At 44.2% G+C, this 24,915-nt stretch overlaps 1 protein-coding gene across 9 annotated transcripts in view; it reads left to right on the top strand.

Annotated features, from left to right (window-relative positions):
- The window catches only part of PPP1R12A (protein phosphatase 1 regulatory subunit 12A), a 227,127-nt gene that overhangs the window by 59,090 nt on the left and 143,122 nt on the right, over positions 1-24,915 (top strand). For all 9 annotated transcript variants that reach the window (XM_075012396.1, XM_075012414.1, XM_075012338.1 and 6 more), the window contains exon 2: positions 20,904-21,034. In XM_075012396.1, coding sequence (XP_074868497.1) covers positions 20,904-21,034 — 131 coding nt within the window. The remainder of the gene's footprint in view (positions 1-20,903; positions 21,035-24,915) is intronic.

The following is a 24,915-nucleotide window of genomic DNA, read 5'->3' on the forward strand; positions in this document are numbered from 1 at the left end:
CAAAATGCTCTGATGTGCTTTTTTTATTTCAATAGTGATGATGGCACAGCCAGATGCTGAGAAACAGTGCTTAGTGTTCAGAGAAAGCACATCTTGGCATAGTTTATGATGAGTCATTTGAAAATTACCCTGCATTTGGCAGCCTGTTCTTATAAGATGCTTAAGCTAACTAAGCAGGGTGAATAAAAATTATTTAAAAATATTTGATTATTAGCTGAATTAAATATTTTTTCTTTATTAATAACCTATTTAAAATATATATTACAATAACCTGGGTTAAAGTTTGAACCTACTAAAATATATTAAAATAATTTAAATTTTAAAAAATCAAATACATGTTTGATGCCCAAATTTCCAAGCAAGCTAAACTGCTGAACTTATGATAATCAGCATAACTTGTTTGTTCAATGTTAAACTAGTTTTTGAAATTGGTAGCTTTTTTCCTGTGGATCTGGGAAGAGTATTTTCTTCATTTTATTCAATTAGTTCATTTTAACAACTTGTTTATCTCAAATTGAATAACTGGTTGGGAGTTGAAAAAGCTTTTGTCCTAGTGAGCTATGAATAAAAACAAGATATAAGAGGAGGGAAGGTCTGTGTACTAGTTCTAAAATCCTGAAGTACCTGGGTAACTGAAACAGATAGTACTGTCTTTGTTTAATAAGAGAGACAAGGTGGATGACTCAGTCTATCTTAATGGATCAACTTCTGTGGGTGAAAGAGAGGCTTTCAAGCGACACAGAGTTCCTCCTCCAGTTCTCATTTATTTTAAGTCCTTTTTGTTACTCTAAATCGTGATTAAAATTTGATTATTTTAAATCTAATTTTTAAATCCATCCAATAAAAACATCTAATTTTAAGCTTTTCAGGAACTTGTCTCCTGTTGCACTATGCTGCTAGGTTAAACAAGGAGATAGATGAGATCAGCCCTGTAACTCCTCTCCATAATCTCTCTTCATATGTGCTACAGCATAAGTAAAAAGCTATTGATGTGTAGCTGTGAGAAACAATTGTCTAAATTGGTGGTAGACTTGAAAAGCGGAACTGGAAGACGCAGAAATTCCAAAGCTGGAAAAGACCAATGTGATCATCTAGTCTGACCTCCTTTATAATGCAGACCATAGAACATCCCCAGAATAATTCCTACAGAACAACTTTTAGAAAATATACAGTCTAAATTTAAAAATTTCTAATGATAGAGAATCCACTGTGACTCTCTGTTAATTGTTTGAATGGTTAATTACTTTCATTGTCAAAAATATAAGCTTTATTTCCAGTCTGAATTTTTCCAGCTTCAGCTTCCAGCCATTGGATCATGTTATGCCTTTGCCAGCTAGCTTGAGGAGTGCATTATTAAATATTTCTTCCATAGGTAGATAATTACATACTGTAATCCAGTCACCCCTTAATCTTCTGTTTTGTTATGCTACAGAACCTCTCCAATCCAGAACTCTCTCATCGGGTAACATCCGTAATCTGGTATGATTTCAGGAAGCCAGATGACCACTTATGGGTGTGGCCAAGTTTTCTGTGGTTCCATAAAGCTTGTTTTTCTTCAAGTGTCCCAGTGGGTGCTCCACATTAGGTGTAGGGCTCGCCCGGCACCGCAGATCGGATCTTCCAAGCAGTTTCTGCCGGACCGCACATGTGCCGGTGCGCGCCGCTCCCTTGTGCGCTCCTGGCCACGTGCGCAATCCGGTCCCTGCCAGTTCCTCTTAGCCGCCGTCGGCTGCAGACGGAATCCGACTAGGCTACGGCCAAGTTAGTGTATTCAATGGTTTAGCTGTTTTCTTTAAAGTTTTCAAGTTCTTAGTCTATTGTTAAGTTAGCCAGTTGTTGTTTTCAAAAAAAAAAAAAAAAAAAAAAAAAGAAACAACAAGCGGGACGGAATTCAGTCCGGTCCTAGTAACAAGCGGAGCACCGGAGGCCAGGAGCCTAGGGCCATTAGCCCTCCTGCCGCGGCAGGCTATCCGAGAGGGGGAAAACAGCACAGAGAAGGTGCTAAGTACCCCATTAACAACTAAAAGACTCCCCAACAATGTCCTCTTGAGGATTCAAGAAATGTGAGTCTTGCCGAGAGGCAATGCTAGCATCTGATGGGCACAGTCACTGTATAAGGTGCCTTGGGGAGTCCCATGTCACGCATAAATGCTCCTTCTGTGCAAAATTAACAGCCGGACAGGGAGATGTGTCTTAAAATGCTGCTATTCGACAAGGCCCTCCAGCCAGACGTGCCGGAGCGGCCGCAGCAGGAGGGACCCTCTGGGGCCCATAAAAGGAAAGCTGCCTCCCTCACCCCATCAGCGCAAAAATGGAGGAAAGTCTCCCCAACCTGATCCCTGCCAGCAGCAACAGCGAGCGGGACAGGAGGAGCGCACAGCCCCCAGCCGCGGCTGATCGGCGGCGGCATGGAGAGCCACGTGGAGGCGGCTCAGCCTCCGATGATCAAACAGCCGCCCCACACCACAGGCAGGGCGGCGGCTAAACAAGCGCCAGTACCGGCGGCACCACAGGCAGCGGCACCGACCCCCGGGGAACCGGCGGTGCAGAGTGCACACGCATGCAGCCTGCAGGCACCAGAGGACACCGCCCGTGTGGCACCGCCCATGAGCGTGCAGAGCGCAGCGCGGACAGGGCCGAGATCCCCTGCACGTCAGGGGGCGGAGCCACCCCCTCAAGGGAGGGGGAAGGCTGCACAGAAAACAAGGCACCGCAGCCCCTTTCCACACAGGGCTGCAGAGTTGCTTTCTCTCAGCCTTCCGCTCATGCTGCGGACTCCAACGAGAAGGCAGGGGTCCCCCCTAGCCTACCCGGAGCCCCCGTCTCCATTTTTACAACCAGTCTCGCCCTGGCTGGGACCACCCTCACCCTTCTTCGGGTTTGAGCCGCTGGAGTACTGTCACAAATCGCTCTCTCCAGTGTCCCATGTCTCTCGACGATCTCGCTCCCCCAGACGCAGGGGGTACGCACCAAGGGAGTGGTCCAGGTCACCTTCCCAAGAACAGTGCCCATGCTGCCATGGTCGTCCCTATCACGCGGGGCATAGACACCACCGGCAGCCTACCAGGGAAAGATCCCCACAGATGGTCCCGTATCCCCGAGGGCAATCGCGAACGGGGACAGAGACTCAAGTATCTCGGGGGAACTGGTTATGGAACCCCGAGAGTTTCCCTCACAAGCTTCCAGCGAGCGGACGTACCATCGCCAACAGGAACTGGAAGGGTCCAGAGAGGTGTATCCTAGTGGTTCCTCGCGCTCCTCCCTGGACGAGGCTACGGCCCCAGGGGACGTCCATCCTCCGGACGATCTCAAACAGTTTCAAGAGCTGTTTAAAAGGGTGGCCTTCACGCAAGGCTTCCAGACAGCAGAGGTGCAAGAGAAACACCATAAGCTCCTCAAAAATCTGAGACCTCCGGCCTCCTCCAAAATAGCAATACCGCTTGACGAAACAATCTTGGAGTCCGCCACTACGACATGGCAGACCCCTGCGACTATTCCGCCTGTCCACAAGAGAGCGGACAAGAAATACTTCGTGCCGGCGAAGGGCATGGAGTTCCTGTTCAGCCACCCACAACCAAATTCCTTGGTGGTAGAGTCGTCGCAACAAAGATCAAAGACATCTCAATTCAAGAGAGGGGGAACGGACAAAGATGCCAAGAAGCTAGAGCTGTTCAGCAGAAAGGTCTACTCCTCCTCCACACTACTGTTGCGAATGGCAAATTACGCAGCGCATCTAGCGAACCACAGTTTCGACAACTACACTAGGTTAACCTCCCTCATGGACTCGCTTCCAGAGGACAAGAAACCGGTGCTCAAGGCCGTCGTGCAAGAAGGCTGCGCAGCCTCGAGGACGGGAGTTCGGATCGCCCTGGATGTTGCGGACAGCAGCACGCTCCACAGCTACGGCAGTGGTGATGCGAAGGGAGTCCTGGCTCCAGACTTCGAGTATACCGAGGGATCTGCAGGCAAAGATCGTCGATCTTCCCTTCGACACGCAGAAGCTGTTTCCTGAATCAACTGACTCGATCCTTCATTCCAGTAAAGATTCAAGAGCCACACTTAGGACCCTGGGGATTTACACCTCTCCATACAGAAAGAAAAAGTACTACCCTCAACAAAGACGGTACCAGTACCAGCCACAGCGTCCCCAGTACCACAGGGGTTACGAGCAAGTGCGACATCAACAGCACCAGCAGTACAGAACTCCCAGGCGATGTTCCCAACAGAGCCGGGCGTCCTCGGGGCAGGGCCAAAGGCCACAAGTTTGACACACAGATCCAGGGCTGCGCCCTCACTACCATCGCACAAGGTCATCCGAAGCGGTTATTCCACCATCGCCTCCGACCATTCTACGACCAGTGGCAAAGGATCACCACAGACAAATGGGTGCTGGAGATCATAGCCACGGGGTACGCGATCCCCTTCCAGTCGCTCCCACCGCCACGACCTCCACCCATGCCTCACCTCCAGGAGGCCTCCCACGTAGCAAGGCTCAAGCGGGAGGTAGACCATCTCATGCTCATAGGGGCAGTGGAAAGAGTGCCGGAGCAACTGCAAGGGAAAGGGTTCTACTCGAGGTACTTCCTCACGGAGAAAAAGACAGGAGGCTGGAGGCCCATCTTAGATCTTCGAGGCCTCAACCGGTACCTGCGCAAGCAACGCTTTCAGATGATCACAATCGCCTCCATCCTTACGGCACTAGACGATGGAGTTTGGTTCGCAGCCCTCGACTTACAAGACGCGTATTTTCACATAACTATCCATCAAGCTCACCGACGATTCCTCCGGTTCATGATAGGCAAAGAACATTTTCAATACAAGGTCCTACTGTTTGGCCTCTCCTCGGCCCCCAGAGTCTTCACCAAGACCTTGGCAGTGGTGTCAGCCTACCTGCACAGACAGGGGGTATTTATATTCCCGTATCTTGACGACTGCCTACTCGAAGGATGAGGTACTACGCATGATACGCGTCACAGCAGGCATGTTCTCTTTGCTCGGCCTGGTTATCAGTCTGACAAAATCAAAGATAGACCCCACACAGGACATAGAGTTCATAGGGGCACGTATAAATTCTATTACAGCGAGAGTGTATCAACCAGCGACACGCTTTCGGGCCATCGGCTCCCTCGTGCAAGTCATCACCTTCAGCCCTACGGTGCCGGTTCTGACGTGCTTACAGCTGCTGGGCCACATGGCAGCAGCGACGTTCGTAGTACAGAATGCCAGGTTACACATGCGCAGCATGCAGCACTGGCTGGCGAGCGTATACAAACCGGCAGCACACACCATTCACAGGGTGGTGTCACCCACAACAGAGGTGCGCAAATCGCTGCAATGGTGGGTAAACCCCAAGAACTTGCTAAGAGGGGTACCCTTCCACCAACCACAAATATCGGTTTTTCTTACTACAGATGCCTCCCTCATAGGGTGGGGTGCACACATGGGCGAAGAGGTGACGCAAGGGCTGTGGTCCTCCACGGAGCAGTCACTGCACATAAATATACTGGAGCTCAGAGCAGTGTTCAACGCCTGCAGACACTTTCAAGACCATATACAAGGCAAAGTAGTCGGGATCAGTACAGACAATACCTCCACCATGTTTTATATAAATCGGCAAGGAGGAGCTCGGTCCCGTGCCTTATGTGCGGAAGCAGTCCGGTTATGGAACTGGTGCATCGCCAACAATATAATCTTGAAAGCCTCGTACTTACCAGGCACTCACAATGTGAAGGCAGAGCAGCTGAGCAGGCGTTTCGCACTCACGCACGAGTAGGAAATCCGTCTCAATCTGCTACGACCGATTTTTCACGCATGGGGTTTTCCCCAGATAGACCTGTTTGCCATTCAACACAACAAGAAGTGCCCACGATTCTGCTCCAGGGCAGGACTGGGACGGGGGTCCCTGGGGGACGCATTCTCGATCTCCTGGAGGGGCCCCCTGCTTTATGCTTTTCCTCCCACAGTGCTGATCCACAAAGTCTTGCAGAAAGCCAGGAGGGAAGGAGCCCGAATGATCCTGATAGTCCCAACGTGGGATCGACAGCAATGGTTCCCCCTACTCCTGCGCATGTCTGACCGTCCACCGATGCCCCTTCCGGTGGCGCCGGATCTGCTCATGCAAGCCCAGGGGTCCATAGTGCATCTGCACCCCCAAGGCCTGCGACTACAAGCGTGGTTCATCCATGGCTCAGCTCCCTAGAGAGCACATGTACGGAGGAAGTGCAGCAAGTCCTAGAAAGTAGCAGGAGGACTTCCACCAGGAAGACCTACAAGCAGAAATGGACTCGCTTCACGGCATGGTGTTCTACCAAACAGCTAGCCCCCCTTTCCGTGCCTATACCTGTAATATCAGAGTATCTACTTGATCTCAAGAGAGGAGGACTCTCACTATCCTCATTAAAGGTCCACCTTGCCGCCATTTCGGCGTTCAGACACGAAGAGGAAGGGCACACGGTGTTCGCCCATCCCATGGTTATCAGGTTCCTCAAAGGGTTGGTAAACCTATACCCTCCTCGGAAACCGCTTCCACCTTCGTGGAACTTGGACCTGGTGCTTAATTCGCTCACGGGACCACCGTTCGAGCCTTTAGCCACGGTTTCCCTCCGCCTCCTTACGATAAAGACGACGTTCCTTCTCGCAATCACGTCAGCTCGCAGGGTGAGCGAGCTTGCGGCAGTTATGGCAACGCTACCCTGCACTGTTTTTTCCAAGGAGGCGGTGACTCTACGTCTGCATCCAGCCTTTGTTCCTAAGGTTTCTTCAGAGTTTCATATTAACAAACCTGTTGTTTTACCCTCGTTTTACCCAAAGCCTCATAACTCTAACGAAGAGGCGCGCCTACATCTCCTGGACGTGAGGAGGGCGCTGGCCTTCTATATAGACAGGACCAAGCCCATCCGGAAAACGGATAGACTCCTGGTCTGTCTCGCTCCCAAATCGAAAGGAGAAGGTCTCTCTTCGCAGAGAATCTCGAAGCACATCGTATCCTGCATAAAAATGTGCTGCGAACTCAAGAAGACTCCTTTACTGGCTCCGCCCAGGGCTCACTCTACTAGGGCGGTGGCGGCATCAACAGCCTTTTTCAAGGGTGTTGCGCTAAAGGACATTTGCAGAGCGGCGATCTGGTCATCCTATGACAACTTCTCCAAGCACTACACCCTTCACAGGGTATTCCAAGAGGATACCCAGCTCTCGACAGCGGTCCTCTCGGGGACAAGCTGTTCATAATCCGATTACCCACCTCCTATCTTGGGTTACTGCTGGGTAGTCACCTAATGTGGAACACCCATGGGGACACTCGAAGAAGAAAGAAAGGTTACTCACCGTAGTAACGGTGGTTTTTCGAGATGTGTCCCCATGGGTGCTCCACTACCCGCCCATCCTCCCCGCTTCAGATCTCTGTTTAGTGTTTTGCAGGAGCATCCGAGGCGGTTGGTCAGGGAACTGGCGGGGACTGGATCGTGCACGTGGCCAGGAGTGCGCAAGGGAGCGGCGCGCACCGGCGCATGCGCGGTCCGGCAGAAACTGCTTGGAAGATCCGATCTGCGGCGCTGGGCGAGCCCGACACCTAATGTGGAGCACCCACAGGGACACATCTCGAAGAACCACCGTTACTACGGTGAGTAACCTTCCTTTTTCAGCTAAAAGTCCTGGCTCTGTGTTCTGTGCTGTTATTTAGCTGTAGTTTACCCCCAAGAGCCCAGTAAGCAGTGGAAGTCTTGGTAATATGGCCTCCTGTGCTCTGGCAAACTCTCACGCACAGCACCATTTAGGTCCCAAGAGTTTCGGAAAAGAGGGTTTTCTATCTGTAATTAGATTGATCCTAAAGCACATTTTCTATCCATGAATCATTCTCCTAATTCTTCACTGAACCCTCTCCAGGTTCTCAACATCTCTCTTGAATTGTAGACATCAGTAGTTGATATGTTATTCCGGCAGCAGTTAAAACAGTGATAAAGGGAAGAAGAAACCGTAATTTGGTCATACTGGGGACCTTAAACTGCTGTCCTTGGCCATCTACTGATTTCAGTGGATGCTGTTGTGTGTGAGGGACAAAGAACTCTATCCTAGAGTTCTATCCTGTATTAGTTTGTAAAAAGATAGAAATGTGCAATGTGCCCAAATATCTACCTCTTTAGAATCAGGGATGAGCGACCCTGAATAGCAGGTTAGGGGAAGTGAGTGGCCCTCATTCAATTCAGTGGGCTGCCGCAGGCCTCCGCCTATTGGGGCTCCACTTGCAGCACTTCCTGGCTGCCCCTCTCCTCCATGTGCCCCTCAGGCACTGTTGCCTTGTACTCACCTGCATGTCCCACTCTCTCCCAGCACTTTCAGAGTATGTGAATTGCCTGATATGTGTTTCGTCCTCCCTCCCATCCCTCCATGCCAGACCTGTAATGCTGCAAACAGCTGATTCGCAGCATTCCAGCTCTGGGAGGGACGGACTCTGTAGCTCTGAAAACCCTGGTAGGGAGTGGGAAGAGCAGGTAAATGTGAGACTCCAGTGTCCTGATGCTCAAGAGGCACTTGGGGGAGTGGGGATCCTGGGGGCGGTGGGGGCGGGAACAGGTGGAATCTCAATGGACCATTTGCCAGCTATAGGTAGCCCACGACTGCCTTAGATTAAAATTGTGGCACATAATCTGTACATGAGATTAAAAGGGTGGGGGGAGTTTGACAAATACTAATTTGAGTTACATTTGTTTTATGTCCACAGGTATCTGCATATGCAGATATCTGCAGCTCATTTTTATGGCTATGGCTGTGATTACACAGTTTGTATCTGCACAGGCCTTTAGTCACAGCATCTTGCCACATTGTGCACACGTAGAAATTAAGTTGCAATTTTAACTATAACATTATTTACTGCAAATCTGAAACTTCAGGCAGTACTTTTCACATATTAATCTTGAGTGTCAGCAGCGTTAAACTATAGTTACATTTGGAACAATGATTTGGAATATCTTGATTACTTAATTTACTGGAAAAAAATAAAATTAAAGATATATTTGATATGAAAAAGATAAACAAAATAGAAAATAAGAATTTATCTGTAGTATTATGTGCTTAACAATTTTCGTTCAAATATTGAGGTTGTAGGTTAAGTTGCTTTTTAAACTGCAAGACTTCTGATAAATTGCCACATTAATGGCATTGATTGTGTAGAACACATTTGCTGCTTCCAAATATCTAGTGAGCAACTGACCTCCAAGCTCCTTTTCCAGAGGGACAGCTTTGATTCATTCTCTGCCACCAGAAGCCATAGAATGTGTGACAAACATGGTCTTCAACCTTTAATACTATTCAAGTTGAAGAAATAAAATATTTAATGTCAGTTTTGAAGGGCTGCTATGTTGCCCATCTTTTGCCTTACCTTTAAAAAAAGATTGACTTGACTTGAATTTTACAAAATTGTGCACTTTTTTTAAAACGACCGCTGATGCTGGTGCAAGAAGGGAAACCACTTCAGAGATGTACGTTGGTGTTTGCGACCAGTCTTAGTTAAAATGGACTGTTGCACAGCAGGTAGTTTGGCTGGTGATAACCAGTGAGTGCTTTGTACTAATCAGCTCTGCATGCTTTCTCTGTAAGACTTGAAGAAACATGGAAAATTACATCAGCTATAGTTACCCTTCAGTAATACTGTGGGGAAAGGAAAGCCTGATTTTCTGTTATGTTTCTTAAACGGTCTCTCATATTTGGCCCTTTCTCTTTTTTTTTTTTTTTAATCTTAGGTTCTTCTCCTAATTTTAGGTGAGAAGAAACGCTTCCCATGAATTTCAAGAGTAGAAGGCATCATCTGGTACAGGTTGAACCTCTCTCATCTGGGACACTTGAATCTGACTGGTACTTAATGAGAGAATTTGCCAGACCGCTGGAGGTCAATTTTATCTTGCATAGTACCAACACTTCCTCTGCTTAGTGGGCTCTTAGAAGAAATTTAGAGGTGAATTAGCACTAAATAACAGCACAGAACACTGAGAGCCAGTACTGGGGGCTGTCAACAACGTGTATGGGCTCAAAGGAAACTTGGTCACACCCATGATGATTAATTATCCTGCCAGAGTGTGGATGTAGCTGGATGAGAGATTCAACCTGTAGTAGAAGCAAGGAGACATGTTTGAATATGCTTCTTATTTTGACATTTGTTTAATGATACTTCTCTTTCAACTATTGAGTTAAATTCCAGGAGACTTGGCTTTTTGGCAGAGGGATGGAGATTACAAGAACCTGAAGTTTGTTTTACAGTCTATTTAAATGTGTATTAAATCATTATTTTACAATGCGAGAAGCACTTGGTACACGACAACATTTAGCAAACTAGCACATTTGCAAAAGCGAACAAAGCTACAGCATCAGAATTAATATAGTGAAATGAAATGTTTTATAGTATACTATTTAATGTACTGTTTTCATAGTGATTATTTTTCGTCTTGTGATCCCATGACTGTGTTCTTAAAATTTTCAGGGGACTACGTAATTTTTGTTTTTGAAAAAAGATCTTGATTTGTGGATTGGAAAAGTGAGCATTAGAAAAGGTGAACTTTACTTTAAAGTAGGGCAGATATTTTCTATATATCTCTCATAGAAATCCATTTCAGCAACATAACTTGCCCTGCTAAGATGTTGAGGTAACAGTGTGAAGAAGCAGTCAGCTACCATCTCAAAAACAGCTGTATGCTGTATTTGAAAAAAGCTTAAGTGAAAATGAAATGTGTATATTGACTGTTTAAGCAAGCACTATCAGAATAAATGCGGTAGACAGTGAGGCAGTTTTTAGTGTTACTTACTTTTATTATTCTTGTTCCCATAGAATATTATGATAATACTTCGCAAATCTTTAGTTATAAGTCACACTAGTTCACTGATGCAGATTATTTGATTGACTTCCTGTTCAACCTGCTGGCCAGGTTTCATTCTAGAACTGCTCAGTTGTCTGAATTTTTTACTATTATGAATTTTTGAAGACTTAACACACTACCTCATTCTATTGAAGGTATCTCTAGATGAATTATGTAACAAAGATTGTAGGCAAAAAATTGCTGTTAAAGCTAACTGGTCACCAGAACAAATGTACCAGGAGCTCTGGGCATATATTTCTGCTGTTTTGACAAAATTGTCAACTGTCCAAGGAAAGTTTTAATTTCAATTTAATTTAAGGAAAAAAAAAACAATATTTTGAGATGTTAGAACTATTGTGTTTAGACTTTATTGAAATGGAATTTTTCCCCTTTTTGTTTTAGAAATGACCTTCTATGTCTAAGTTTGTTTTATACTTTGAATTATAATATAATATACAAGTGTAAACTAAAACATTAATTCACAAGAATTGTTTGTGAGATCTTGATTTTTTTATTAAAAACATTCTGATTTAGAATTCCGTTTTTCTGAGAGAGAGAGAGATATCCAATGGATCTACCTTCCCCTTTACATTAAAGGTTGGGATTCTGATTTTATTCAAAGACCCTCAGGTGCCATTAACGTCAGTGAGTGTTGAGGGCAACTTCATACATATTTTGTTCTTTTGATGTGGGCAGAGCAGTTTTTAGAGAGCAAAGTCTTTTTGCAGATAGCTGAGCACTTCCTCACCACTACAGCATTGAGCTTGCTGGGGGGCGGAATACCTGCACAACCACTCCTTCCCCACGAATGCATCTTAAATTTACTGAGTTTGTTTTTTATTCAGCCATTCTCCTCCAGACCATGTTGTGCCTCATAGTCAAAACAATTAATGAGATTCCCTTCAAATTAATTAATCATTTTTTGCTGGGTCTTGCTTGTTTTTTGGCTGTACTAATCTGGGGGTTTGCCTAAAATAGAAAGTTGAATCACTTTAATTTATACTTGTATTAAAACAATTGAACTGTAAACTTATTGTTCAGTGCTGGTGTGATGTCTAGCACAATGGGGTCCTGGTCCATGGCTAGGGCTCCTAGATACTATTGTAAGTGAAGAGTGACTTGGCTTGCTTGCATTAAATTTTTACTTTTACTTTCTCTCTCTCAACACTTAAGGTTTGTGGAGACAGCCTAAGCATGCAGGATGCTTTCTGCTTCTTACTTTCTCCTCATTTATCATGTGTAGTACACACGTGATAAATTGACCACTGAGTTCTCTCCCAGTGACTTTAGTGCGCCACCAAAATGAGAAGCGTACAGGAGAACGTCAGATGTCAACTTATTGCAGAAAGCAGACCTACATACTTCAGCTTCACCTATATTATTCACATATGCCATGTCTACACGGAGCTGCTTTCCCTGTAGCTCCATGCTAGTGAGCAGTCTCACAATTGCAAATGGCTGCTTGTTAGCATACTCATGTGGCTAATTAGCATAGCCGCACGAGATTCAGGGACTGACGACAAGGCTTTAGCAGGTAGAGGCATGTCCACATGGTGTTTACTGCTTGCACCACCCTTTGCCGAGAGTGAAATCTCGCATGGCTATAGTATCCTAGTGAGCAGCTGTTTGCAACTGCAAGACTGCTCATTAGTATGGAGCTTCCAGGAGAGCAGATCCGTGTAGATGTGGCCATAGCTGAAGTTGCATAACTTTGATAGACAGCCCAAGGTAGTACAGAAAAGGCTGCTTAGACAAACTATTAAAGTAGCTGAGGCACAGATGCTGTGCTGTTCCTTCCCCTTTCTCCATTGGAGTAGGGAGGTTTTTAGGGAGCAAGATAGAGAAAAAATTGTGGAGAAAAAGTAATGCCCCACCTTCACCTATCTGATTGGCCTAGTCACCTGGTGAAACTTAAATACATATAAGTTTTACAAGCCCAGCCCTTTTGAAGCATCTTTGATGCAAGAAATAAAGGGAGACCATCCGTGGTACAGATAGGTCAGTAAGCTGCGAAGGGGTTAAGTTAGTGGAGGCAGGGAACATGATCCCTTTACCTAGGATTGCTAGTGTCCAGTTTTTGACTGGAACGCCTCATCAAAAGAGAGGTCCTGGCAACTGTTGTCAATACTGCCAACTGTGCCATTAAAAGTCCACTAGAGAGTGCAGTAGGAGGGGAGGGCCTTATGGCATATTCCCTACCTGCCCTGGCTCTGTGCATTTCTGGAAATAGTCACCAGGTTCCTGCGGCCCTTAGGCACAAGGAGGCTCTGCGTGCGGCCTCTGTCCAGAGTACCAGCTCAACCCTTCTCATTGGCTGAGAACCATGACCAACAGGAACTGTGGGGGCAGAGCCTGACATCCTTTTGGTGCTTCAAGCAGAGGAGCCTTTTGATGTCCAAGGTAACAGTCCAGTCATCGCCTTCACTCTTTCTCCTGTTTAATATGCATACTTCTATTCAGTTGGTTGAAATGAGACAGCAAATGAAACTGCAGTTGAGGACTGATGAGCTTGACAGAGTGAGTGGTGTATCAGACTGGAATAGTGGGAGGCTGCTTCAGATCAAGAGCTATATTGGTTGGGTAGGAGTCAGGCTGAAGATTTACACTGGCTTCTTACACATGCCTGATTCAGCAAAATATACCTGTCCCCAGTTTAAGGCTACTGAAGGGATTTGGCTGAGTTACCTCTTGTCACAGTGCTGCTACTCAGGCTTCTTAGACTATGGCATCCATTGGATGCTGTCAAGGGGAAGTGGTGGTAGATATGAAACTTCTAAAGCAGCAGCAATGGGGTGAGTCAACTTAGATGACTTTACAATAAACTTAAGTTTTTGTGGCAGTATCCTATACCAGGATATCCTGTACCCTATCAAGGGTGGATGTCGTTCTTGTCACTCCCACGCTGTGCTAGCTCAGCACACATAAGCAATGTCCTTAGGGCTACGTCTACGCTATCCCGGAACTTCAGAATTGCCATGCAAATGGCCATTTCGAAGTTTACTAATGAAGCGCTGAAATACATATTCAGCACTTCATTAGAATGCCAGCAGCTGTGGCACTTAAAAATTGCTGCAGTTCATCCAGACGGGGGTCCTTTTCGAAAGGACCCAGGGGATTTTGAAGTTGGTGGGGTCCTTTCAAAAAGGACCCATGTCTGGACGAGCTGCGTGGCAGTGAGCAGCAGCCATTTCGAAGTGCTGCGCCACCGGCATTGTAATGAGGCGCTGAATATGTATTTCAGCGCTTCATTAGTAAACTTCGAAATGGCCGTTTGCATGGCCGTTTTGAAGTTTTCGGATAGTGTAGACACAGACTAGGGCTCCAAAGTTGCATTCTCCAAGGAATCTGTCTGCATTAGGAATTCTCCAGCATAGGGCTGCAGCGAGGTAAGTGGAGAAGTGGCGTGCTGGGAAGAAACAACAAAGGAGGACCCCAAACCTGATTTGAAAGGAGAAGGTGGGCCAATCAGCTAAGCTGTTTGTACATGAACACAAGAAGCCTGAGAAACAAACAGGAAGAACTAGAACCCTGGACCCAGTCAGAGAATTATGAGGTGATTGGAGTGACTGAGACTTGGTGGGATGACGCACAACTGGAGCACTGTCATGGAAGGGTATATAAACCGTTCAGGAAGGACAGGCAAGGGAATAAAGGAGGAGAAGTTGCACTGTATGTAAGAGAGCACTATGGTTGCTCAGGGCTCCAGTATGTAGAGGGAGAAAAGCTTGTTGAGAGTCCTGGGGTTCAGCTTAAAAGACAGACATAACAGAGGTGATATTGAGGATGGTGTTTTGCTATAGACCACCAGATCAGGTGGATGAAATAGACAAGGATTATCTTCAGATAACTAAAGGAAGCTTCCACATTAGAGGCACTGATTCTCACAAGGAGCTTTAGTCACCCTGTTGGGAGACCAATACAGCAGTACATGGACAATTCAGGAAGGTTTTGGAGAGACACACATCTCCTAAGGGACTTTGTGAGGTCATCTAATCCAGTCCTCTACCCTCTTCGCAGGGCCAAGCACCGTCCCTGACATCTTTTTGCCCTAATTCCTAAATGGCTTCCACCAGGATTGAACTCACAACCCTGAGTTTAGCAGGCTCATGCTCAAACCACTGGGCTGTTCCTGTCCTGCCTTCTAAGTGATGGTACATTAGCTTAGTTTTATATTAAAATATTCTAACTTAAAAATTGTAACATTATTATTCCTCATTTTTACACAGGAAAAAACTGAAAGAAAGAGTTCAGTGTCTAAAGTCATACAGATTGTGACCCAGCTGGAATGGACCCTAGATCTTGTGATTGTCTCTTAGCCCTAACTCCAGAGTTTTGGGTGCACTCTTGAAGAGTCTACAACAGAGAGCAAACATGCCAATCTGTATCTTAGATGTCTTGTTACAAAAGCAACTGTCCCAAAGTACAAAAGTTTTGAGGCTTGTAACTGGTGGTATGCTGTCCTATGTCTACATTATTGCACGTTGAATACTTTTAAATACCTATCTCGGCAGTGTACTGAGGGCAAAAAGGGCAAAATGAAGTATGCTGACAGTGGTTGGTTTTACAAGATACTATAAATAGGGTTTGTTATTCTTGTTTCTTTATAGGCAGAAATAATCTGATTGGTGTGTAGCTCATACGGAGGTACTGATCAGATGACAGTTCAAGATATTGTTGTATGCTGTTTTCCCTTTGGAAGTGTCAGTGAAATATTAGATTGAGAAATCTAAGTACTATTTACAATGTAAAAACTGAGCAAAGGGTTCCATAAACAGTACTTAGTGAAAAATAAAAGTAAAACAAATATTAAAGGTTGTATAACAAAATAGGATGTATTCAGTAACAGAGCACAACTTTCTGCTCTGTGCATGGTACAGTAGTTAAATAACACGAACAAGCTTTTTTCATTACTAGCATTCTAAATTTTTTTTAAAATTATACCATTAAAATGTAAAGTGTTTTTCCTTCTTTTTCAAGGAATAATGTGTACTGATTTTTTTAAAAAGGTAATTGCTGTCTTTTGAGGAACTACACTTTCTAGATAGCTTAACTAAGCTCAACTTTTCCAGACTAGTATGTTCTTTCAGGAGTGTGAATTGTCTTGCATACCCCAAGTTTCACTCCCTTAAAAACTCCAGATTGAACCTCTCTAGTCTGGCACCCTCTGGGCTGGTAGTATCCATCATCTGTCATGTTTTTAGTTAGCCAGCTGTCTATAATGTTTGCTGTGGTCCAATAAAGTGTGTTTACAGCCACCAGGCCTGGCTCTCAGTCTTCTGTGCTGCTATTTAGCTCTAATTTGTCCCTAAATGTCTTCTAAGAGTTCAGTAAGCAGTGGAAGTGTTGGTAATGCTGCTAGACAATACAGACCTCTCTGGTTCAGCACTTGCTCTAACTTGGCACAGTTCAGGTTCCAAGTGGAGAACTACAGAGTATCAACCTGTACTTGCTTGCAAAATCAGACCTAAAAATACCAAGTGTGACAACGTGTTATTGCTGAAAAATGTCTTGCTGTCTCATTTTTATCATATAAGTAGCAAAGGTACCTGATGTTGCTCGGTTGTTTAACAAGTAATTTTTTGAAAAAAAATGAAAAGTGTACATGGTACATTTCCAATGGTGGTATTTTTCAAAAGTGAAGGTAAGTGAGGAGGGGCAGGAGGCTGGTGACTTAGGGCAGAAGGTTGGTGAGGAATCAAGGCACAGGGTGTGGGGATGCAGAAATTAGGGCAGAGGTCACAGGACAGTGCTGGGAGATGGGCAGGTGGGAGATACTGGGTTCACCTGTGTCAGTGAGGCTGACTCTGCTATGGTGGCAGCTGCTACTGGGGGGCAGAGGAGTACTCCCCATCCGGTGGCTCCTCCTGAGCGAGCCAGGGCAGTGGTTCCCCGTCCGACAACTCCTCTTGGAAGGGAAGGATCTGGAGCTGCGTGCTTCTGGGGTGGGGTCTGGGGTTCTGTGGGCTGGCCCCAGCCTCTAGCTGTCCCCGGTCGCCAGCTGCCTCCAGCCATTCCCCAGCCTGCATCCTGTAGGTGGGGCAGTACTCTGGGAACAGGCCCCAGCTTGCTGCTGCCCCACCTCCTGGGCCTGCAGCTTCTCCAGGGAGTCTTTGCTTGAGTTAGTGGCTGTCCTGTCCTGCAACCTGTTGTAGAGGTCTCCAGCTGCCTCTGCCCCTCTTCCCTAGCTCTGCACTGATCTGTGGGTTGGGGGGGTGCTCTTGGGGGTTACCCCCAGCCTCCAGCAGCTCCCTCCATTCGGCAGCCCATTTGGTGGGCTGCTCCAGGGTCTGACCAGAGTCTGGGGTCTGCTCCTCACCCCTAGTGTCTCCTGTGGCTTATGGGCTGTGAGGGTGGATCAGGCTCTGGGGGTAGCTGTCCCCACTCCTGCAGATCCTCCTCCCTGCCATGGCCTACAGGCAAGGCTGTTAGAGCTGCCCCCCAGTCTCCAGCATGCTCCTCCTCTTCTGTAGGCTGTGCAGTGGCAGAGGGGGGAGCGGGCTCCCAGGGCAGCTACCCCTCTAGCTTCCTGCCCCTGTAAGATGTTAAAGGTTAACCAGATAATGGGTAAGCCTCATCCAGAATGGAGGAGACTTACCAGTTACATTTAACTTTGGAATACTTGTTTTTCAGGACAAAACTTCACTGGCTAACAATAGAGGCTTGATGGTTAAAGAAAATCACTTGTAAGGGTGAATTAGGTGATGAAGCCCTATAATAGAGGAAAGAGAAATAAAGAAGAAAAGATAAAAAATTATTTCACTAAATTTGTCTCTTCACAAAATAAAAAAGCAGTCATGCAGCATTTCAGAGACTAACAAAATGATTTATTAGGTGATATTTCTATTTATTAGGTGATGATATTTCTTTCTCGATAGTTTAACATTAACTCTTGCTGATGTCCAAGTTTTTGTTTTCTAGGGAATGCAGCAAGAACAGTAGAGGGGATACCTAGCCAGATCACCTAAGGTGTAGCCAAAGTCGATAAATAAATATATAAGCTGATTTTTTTTAAGTTGTGGGAAAAACCTATATAAACTGTCTCCAGTTTTCCTTGACGGAACTCAGTCTAGTTAGATTTGACATGTACATGTACACGCATTGTTTACATTTTGGTACTTGTCTGCTACCATGTTGATTGTCTTATCTGTGAGCATTTCTATAAAGCCTTGAAAATGGTAAAATATAGCTGTTAAAAAAAAAAAAAAAAAAATCTCAAGCTATCTTGCCTGATCAACTTCAGGTGTGTTTTTTTCTTTCTCTGAAGACTCTTAAGTAACTGTACCACCACTTCTAATCCTGCTTCAGTATTTCATTGTACAAAGAAGCTCCTATTAAAAAGATGTCTTTGAAAAATCCCCCACACTCCCAAAACGTTCAAGTGTACAACTGTCTTCCCTCTTACTGCCTTCAGTTTCTTGGTCTTTTCAGCTTGTCCTTTAAAATAAGTAACACAGTTTGTTTTACCAGTTGCTTAGTGTCTTCAAAATTTAACCAGCTGTTTGTTAGTGTTTTGAAGAACCAATTTCTTAAATCAGTTAAGAGCTATAATAGACAGTAAAGTCATCTTAAACTGTCTGCACCTGGAAGTCAATGATAAGTGTCTTCACCCAGTCTCTTATGATAGATAATCATGCTGGTTATACATTCCTGCAATGCTAAGAAAAACAATCTCTCAGATAAGACATTCAAAGTACATTTAAGCTATCCTGATTGTTGCCATATATGGCACAATAAACTGACCAAATTTGGTCAAATATTTTAAGCCAGTTAGTCATATGTCTTTTAATGTGCTGCATGTGTAAGCTTTTGATTTTCTTAGCAACGGTATTTTTATGGATATGTGTTGGCAGTTTCTCTTCTGTATACTTTAAAAATGTGCAAGAAATTTTTCTGTGGACAATTAGTGACATAAACAAAAGGGCTGTTTATTTTGCTGTGTAGAAGTGATACATTTTACGTATCTCTCTTTTGCAGTTTATGCTTTTGAAAGAGGTTGTTGTATTTATTGAGTGAAATGCTCAATTACTGCAAAATTGAAAGCTGTGTAGGTAAAATCAGTCAGGAAATGCAAAGGTTAAGTTCCCGAACTAATGTTAATTTAAACAGATATTTATCCTGTACAGTTAATTTTGAACTTGGTGATTGGCACTAGTCTTATATATTTTAATCAGGAAAAACAGGAACAGAAATATATATTTGTGCATGGTAGCCAAGTTAACTTTACTGTTTAAACTCAACTTTTGAGTTTCTTGGTGTCTTTTATTCTTCAATGAAATATTTAACATGAATGCATTAAGTGATTAATGCAGCAAATGATAATGTGATCAACCCTGTACAAAGGAGGGAAAAGGGATTTTGGGAGTAATGTTAAGTCATTCAGTAATTTTAAGTATTTATGGTAAATTTTAGATCATTTCATGATGAAAGTATAAGTGTGTGATTTGTTTACATTGTTTCTGAAGCATAATACTTCTCGGGATTTAGGATCTTTCCAGTAGAGTGATGTTTTGAATTTTATGGCTTGTTGAAGTGTGAGGGCAGAAGCTTATTGTGGCATAGTGTAGTGGGTTATACTCCTGAGAAAAGGTCCTGTGGATCTTGCAGCTTCAGTTCTTGCTGTCCTGAATCACAGAGAGCCTTCTCTCTGCATTCTGCTCTGCCCTTTTAAGGGCAGCACTATGGAAATTGGCAGAGAAATCTACTGAACACCCCCTAGTCAGAAAAAAAATACTCTTTACATGGAGGAGGAAAGCAGAACAGCAGGTGGTCAAGTTAAGGAACTAGAAAACATCTGTTCCTGTGTATTTATGCAGCACAAAGGTGAATGTGTGGTGATGCGTATAGCCGCATAACAAGCGGAATACACGGGGTCAAGTCCCCAGAAAACACACGGATTCTCTTTTGCAAAATACTGAAATTGATGCTGAGGCATATGTCTTTTTAAGGTACATATGTATAGACCTATAAGGTGCATAATAATTTAAAGAATAGAAAGATGGCATGGAATGTTGTTTGCAATAGAAACTCCGTGACATTGTAGAAATGCAATTTTATTTCTCATTCTGTACTTTTAAGCCCTGTCTGAACTACAACTAAAAACCATAGTTGAGGTACCAGTTGTAAGAACTGTTGTCCTCTCTCCCAGTTCAAATTGTTTCATTTTGTGATGTAGATATAACCTTAACTGGTTTCATAAACAGCAGTGAAGTACCAACATGAGTCAACTTACTTGAGGATGGGTACTTGACAAGGATAGTTTTGAGGAATAAGTAGGGTCCTCTTATCTGCCGTATAAAATGGAGCTATGTTGTGCCTGGGTTCCCCAGCACAATTATAGTTAAAAATGAAGCTTTATAGATAAGACTCTACATAATTTACAGTATTGTGGATACTGAAGTATTAGGTTTTAGGCACAATTTTTATTTTAGTTGGCTTACTTTTTATAGTGTGCAATTTTCCATATGTGTTTTTGAGTATGTAGTTAGTGCAGTACTAATATTCAATGACTATACAATTTAAAAGATTAAAGTGACTGTACTCTATTTCTACAGCAACCGTTTAAGATTTTAGTGTTCTGAATTTTATATTGAATGGGTCACTTTTTTAATTAATGTAATAACTGAAGCAAAATGTCTTTTTTTTTTTTAAATGGAAGGCATAACTTAGAGGTAGCCTCATAGTACAAATTTGGCTTAAACAGGTCTACTCTGCCTTTTTCAAATTACCACAGTATTGCTTTTCTGTGTGGTTTTTTTGTTTTTTGTTTTTTTTCCCCCCATGTCTCTTGTGCAACTGTGCTGCAATTACTAGAAGGTTTATGCCATGATTCAAATAGGGCCTTTCTGATCAAAAGTAGCTTTTTGGCTTTGAGATATTTTTCCTACTTTTTTTTTTTTGTTTAGCTATTGGTTCATTTGTGAATTTTTAATGATAAAAAAATCTAAATTCCTACAGACATCCTTTCATCTTAAACATGAATGTTCTTTTAAGTCTTTTCCAAGAAAAAAAATTTAAAGCAAGACGTCTATGTGAATTTCTTAATGTTTGTTTGTTTCTATCTAGGCTTGCATAGATGATAACGTAGATATGGTGAAATTTCTGGTGGAAAATGGAGCAAATATTAATCAACCAGATAATGAAGGCTGGATACCTCTACATGCAGCTTCTTCCTGTGGATATCTTGATATAGCAGAGTAAGGACTTTTCCTCTTCTATTTCAAAATTGGTCAATATATTATGGTTTTGTTGATTGTCAGCAGAACAAGTAGCAGATGGCATTTATAAACAAGTGTTTTTAACTTTAAGCTGTCTGATACATTTTGTATATTTATGCCTTCTAACTGTGAATCATTTTATATACATATCTTCTGGCCATCTTAAAATTGCTTATTTTTCTTATTCAGATTCCTTAACAGTGCTTTTTTTGTGCCTGTATGAGCTGGTACAGGCTCCAGCCCCCAGGACCCGGCTAGGGGGCAGGAGTCCCCAGCAGCTTTGCAGTGGGGAGCCAGCTGGGGTGCAGAGCATCCCCTGCCCCCTGAAACCCTAGCTGTGAGAAGCTGGGGAGGGGTTTTAGGGGGGAGTGGGTTGGATGGGATGGGGAGCCAGCTGAGTACCAGCTCCTCTCCTGCCCCACCCCCAAGTCTGATGCAGAGTTTCCTCTACTTGTGACTGGATTCAGTAGTGTGGCGTTCTTTGAACAATATCCCTTACTTCCAGCCTCTGTCTCCCATCAAGAAAATCAGGAGCTTTAGTTAGTCCACCTGCTACAGTTACACATTCTTATACTCTATTTGGTGGCTGCCTAGCTAATTTTTCCCAGGCTTTTTATCATATGGAAATAATCACCACGGGTTATATGAAAATTCCTCTCTTCCTTTTTTGCTTCCCTTTTGAGGGACCCTTCCTGTGAGTGGATATTCAGAAAAGAAGTAGAACTCCCTGTTCTGTCTGGGAGCCTTAGAACTGGTACCTGTTCAATGTACTCAACATTTTTCCTAATTTTCAAAAATGGAAGGAGGCCAAAGATTCAACTGAATATGTTCGTCTGCCATCTGTAGATCAGAAAGTGTATGTTTAGTGGGGGCTTTAATAATCCCTTCACTTAACAAGGACATCTGGTTCTTAGGTCTTAGTTTGAGACATATTTCCAAAGAGACATCATCCACTGTGTATGTATCAGAGGGATAGCTGAGTTAGTCTGTATCTACAAAAACAAGAAGTTGTCCTGTGGCACCTTTATAGACTAACTAACAAATATTTTGGAGCATAAGCTTTTGTGGACCAAGACCCGCTTCGTCAGATGCAGCTGTGTATATAGCATATTTAAGAGATTTACCATGGGCCCAGACCGCTACCAATATGGAGTGCTACTCTTCAATTCTCAACAGCACCAAGAGTATTTACACAGATTTTTACCTGTACAGGTAGCTCACCTGTAGTGTCAAGGTTCTCCTGTTTAGGCGACTGTTTGCCCACAGAGAAATCCTGTAAGGAAGTATAAATGATAACTCTGTCCCTACTCACTTCTACACTATTTTGGGTTTCAAATAAAAGTAGAAGAGTATAGAAACCGCTGGAGCAACTGTAGACTCAAAGTCAAAACGTACCTACCACAGTACAGGTTCTAAGCTGCGAAGGACCTCATTGCTTGGGTTAAGCTGACCCTTCAGGCGACAGCTTCAACTGTCTCATCCTCCTAGGTTAAATAGTTTTTGTATGGCTATGACTCTCCACCTTCTTCCAAGATTTTGTCTTCAGTGCTTAAAGGAGTGGTTATAGGCAGTGTATATGCTGAGCAACAGCAGTCTGGACTGGCTGATCGTGCTATCCAAGGTGGATTTAGTTTCTTCCCTCCTTTATCAGAGGGCTGGGAGAGGAGGGGGACTGAACTCTGATAACTGTCCCACTCTCATTGGAAAAAAAAAAAGACAGAGTAGAGAGTTGGATCTTTTCTTACTGCCCATTCTGCAGCAGCTGAAGTATTTCAGCAGGTCAGCAATCTGATTTTTGCATCCCCTACTACTTCTCTAAAGGCCCTGCAGCTGGACCCTACCGCAGGTTAGTGTCCCACATCCTGGCTCCAGAGTGACTGGCCTGTTTGGCTGCAGCCCACCCTTCCACAGTGAGCAGGTGGGACCAGCGAACAGACATGGAAAGCTGGAAGGAGGATGATGACAACTCTGGGGCAGAGTGTGGTCAGGGCGACGTGGGTGCTCGGAGAAGCTTCGTCTCCTCCAGTGTATCTGCTGCCCCTGACACAACCACTTGCCCTGACCAGAATCCCCCACTGGTGCTCCCTCGAAGCACAGTGTTGAAATTATAACTTGCCGTTCCAACATAGTTCTCCATACACCACACCTTTAGTGAATGCAGTGCATCCTGCCAAAGTTACTGCCATGCAATGATTCTAGAAATTTCACCTCTGTGCACATACAAAATTTAATGAAGGAACTCTCTATTTTATACCCTCATTGCAGATCCTTTTTAATGGTCCAATTAATGTTCATCTTCTCTTTTAGGGCAAGGTGGTTATGTCTAGTGCTGCACAGTGATTCTAGGTATTGCAATTCAGAACATAGAGAGACCGCGGAGGGAAAGAGGAGAGCTGCTCAGGAGCTTGCAGGTGGATCTATGGTGGCAGCATGAATTAAGCTCACGTGTTCACAGTATTTTAAAAATGAAAATTCTTGAAAATGCCAAAGTATATACAATTCATTATGCCTAGTGTACACACATCTTTGGTCTGATGATTAACTGTTTGAGTGCTGGTAGGTGTTTCTGATATATTGTCACTGGTAAGCCCTGTGCAGTTTTAATTACGTCTGCAGACAAGAATCCGTCAGACTCCAAGGTCATGCCTGCACGACAAACGTTGATGCAAGTTACATTGGCCTAAAGCCACTCCAGTTAGTATGTTGCTGTGTGCTTATGTACTTGGCATCTAACACTGGCACCTCGCTTACTTACCACGAGTACTTGTATTGAAGCACAGAGTAGTGTGCTGTGGGTAGATACACCAGTATACAACCTGCCACCGTCCATTACACGGTCTTTTTGGGAAGCTTTGGCAATGCATAAAGGGGCAGAAACTAATTGTTTGGAGTGACTGGGAGCAAGGAGTCCACTTCTCACCATGTATCTGTGTCCATCTCATAATGTCACCTATAGACCATAAGTGTCATGCCACTTGTTTCAAAATTCCACAAACCATGTGCCTTTTCCCCGTCCATCATTTCTGACAAGAAGCATGGAGCTGCATATCTCTGCATTGTTGACTTCAGTATTGCAAGCCGAGGGCATAGAGACCTCTGATATTTGCAGAGCCATGAGAAAAATTGAAACAGCAGTGAATATGATATCTTGGAGTACTGACTTGCTTTGGGATATGGTAAGAAACAGTTCAAGGTTGTTGGTGGCTTTCATGGAACATCTGCATATGGAGCACTTTTGGGCCCAATAAATGAGCACTGACAGGTGGAATTGTATCATCATGCAGCCTTGGGATGACTAGCAGTGGCTGGAGAAGTGTCATTCCTATATCTTTGTGCTGAGCTCACTTCAACGCAGGCACAACTAAATGAGCTGCATCAGCAGGGAAGAAGTGAGTTGTCATTTACACTGCTGAAATTTGTAGTGTTGGATTGCTGCTGGTTAGTGGAAAGCTCAGGCTGGGGCTTTTGTCATCTAGATGTGTGGGGCTATCAATCATTTTCTTTTATGCAGTATTCTGACTGTTGGCAGTGTGCAGACTTAGTGGATGGACACATTTGTAACAATGTGCTTTCAAAGCTGTGTTGGAGAGAGATGGCACATCATTCTTCTTTTGGCACCAGACCACCTTACCACAGAGTATGTCAAAAGAAGAAGCTACCTTGCAAGCATTCATGGATCACCATTGATCCTTCACCAATATCAGTGTTGGCTGGTCAGGGAAGGTAGATGATGCTTACATCTTAAGTACACCAGACTTTTCAGAAAGTACTGATAGATTGCTATTAGTGATGTTGCAATGCCACTAGCTGGTCCTTGGGGATGCAGCATAGTCCTTGCTCTCGTGACTCATTAAGCCATA

The sequence above is a fragment of the Carettochelys insculpta genome, chromosome 1 (genome assembly GCF_033958435.1).
Source record: "Carettochelys insculpta isolate YL-2023 chromosome 1, ASM3395843v1, whole genome shotgun sequence".
Lineage (NCBI taxonomy): Eukaryota > Metazoa > Chordata > Testudines > Carettochelyidae > Carettochelys > Carettochelys insculpta.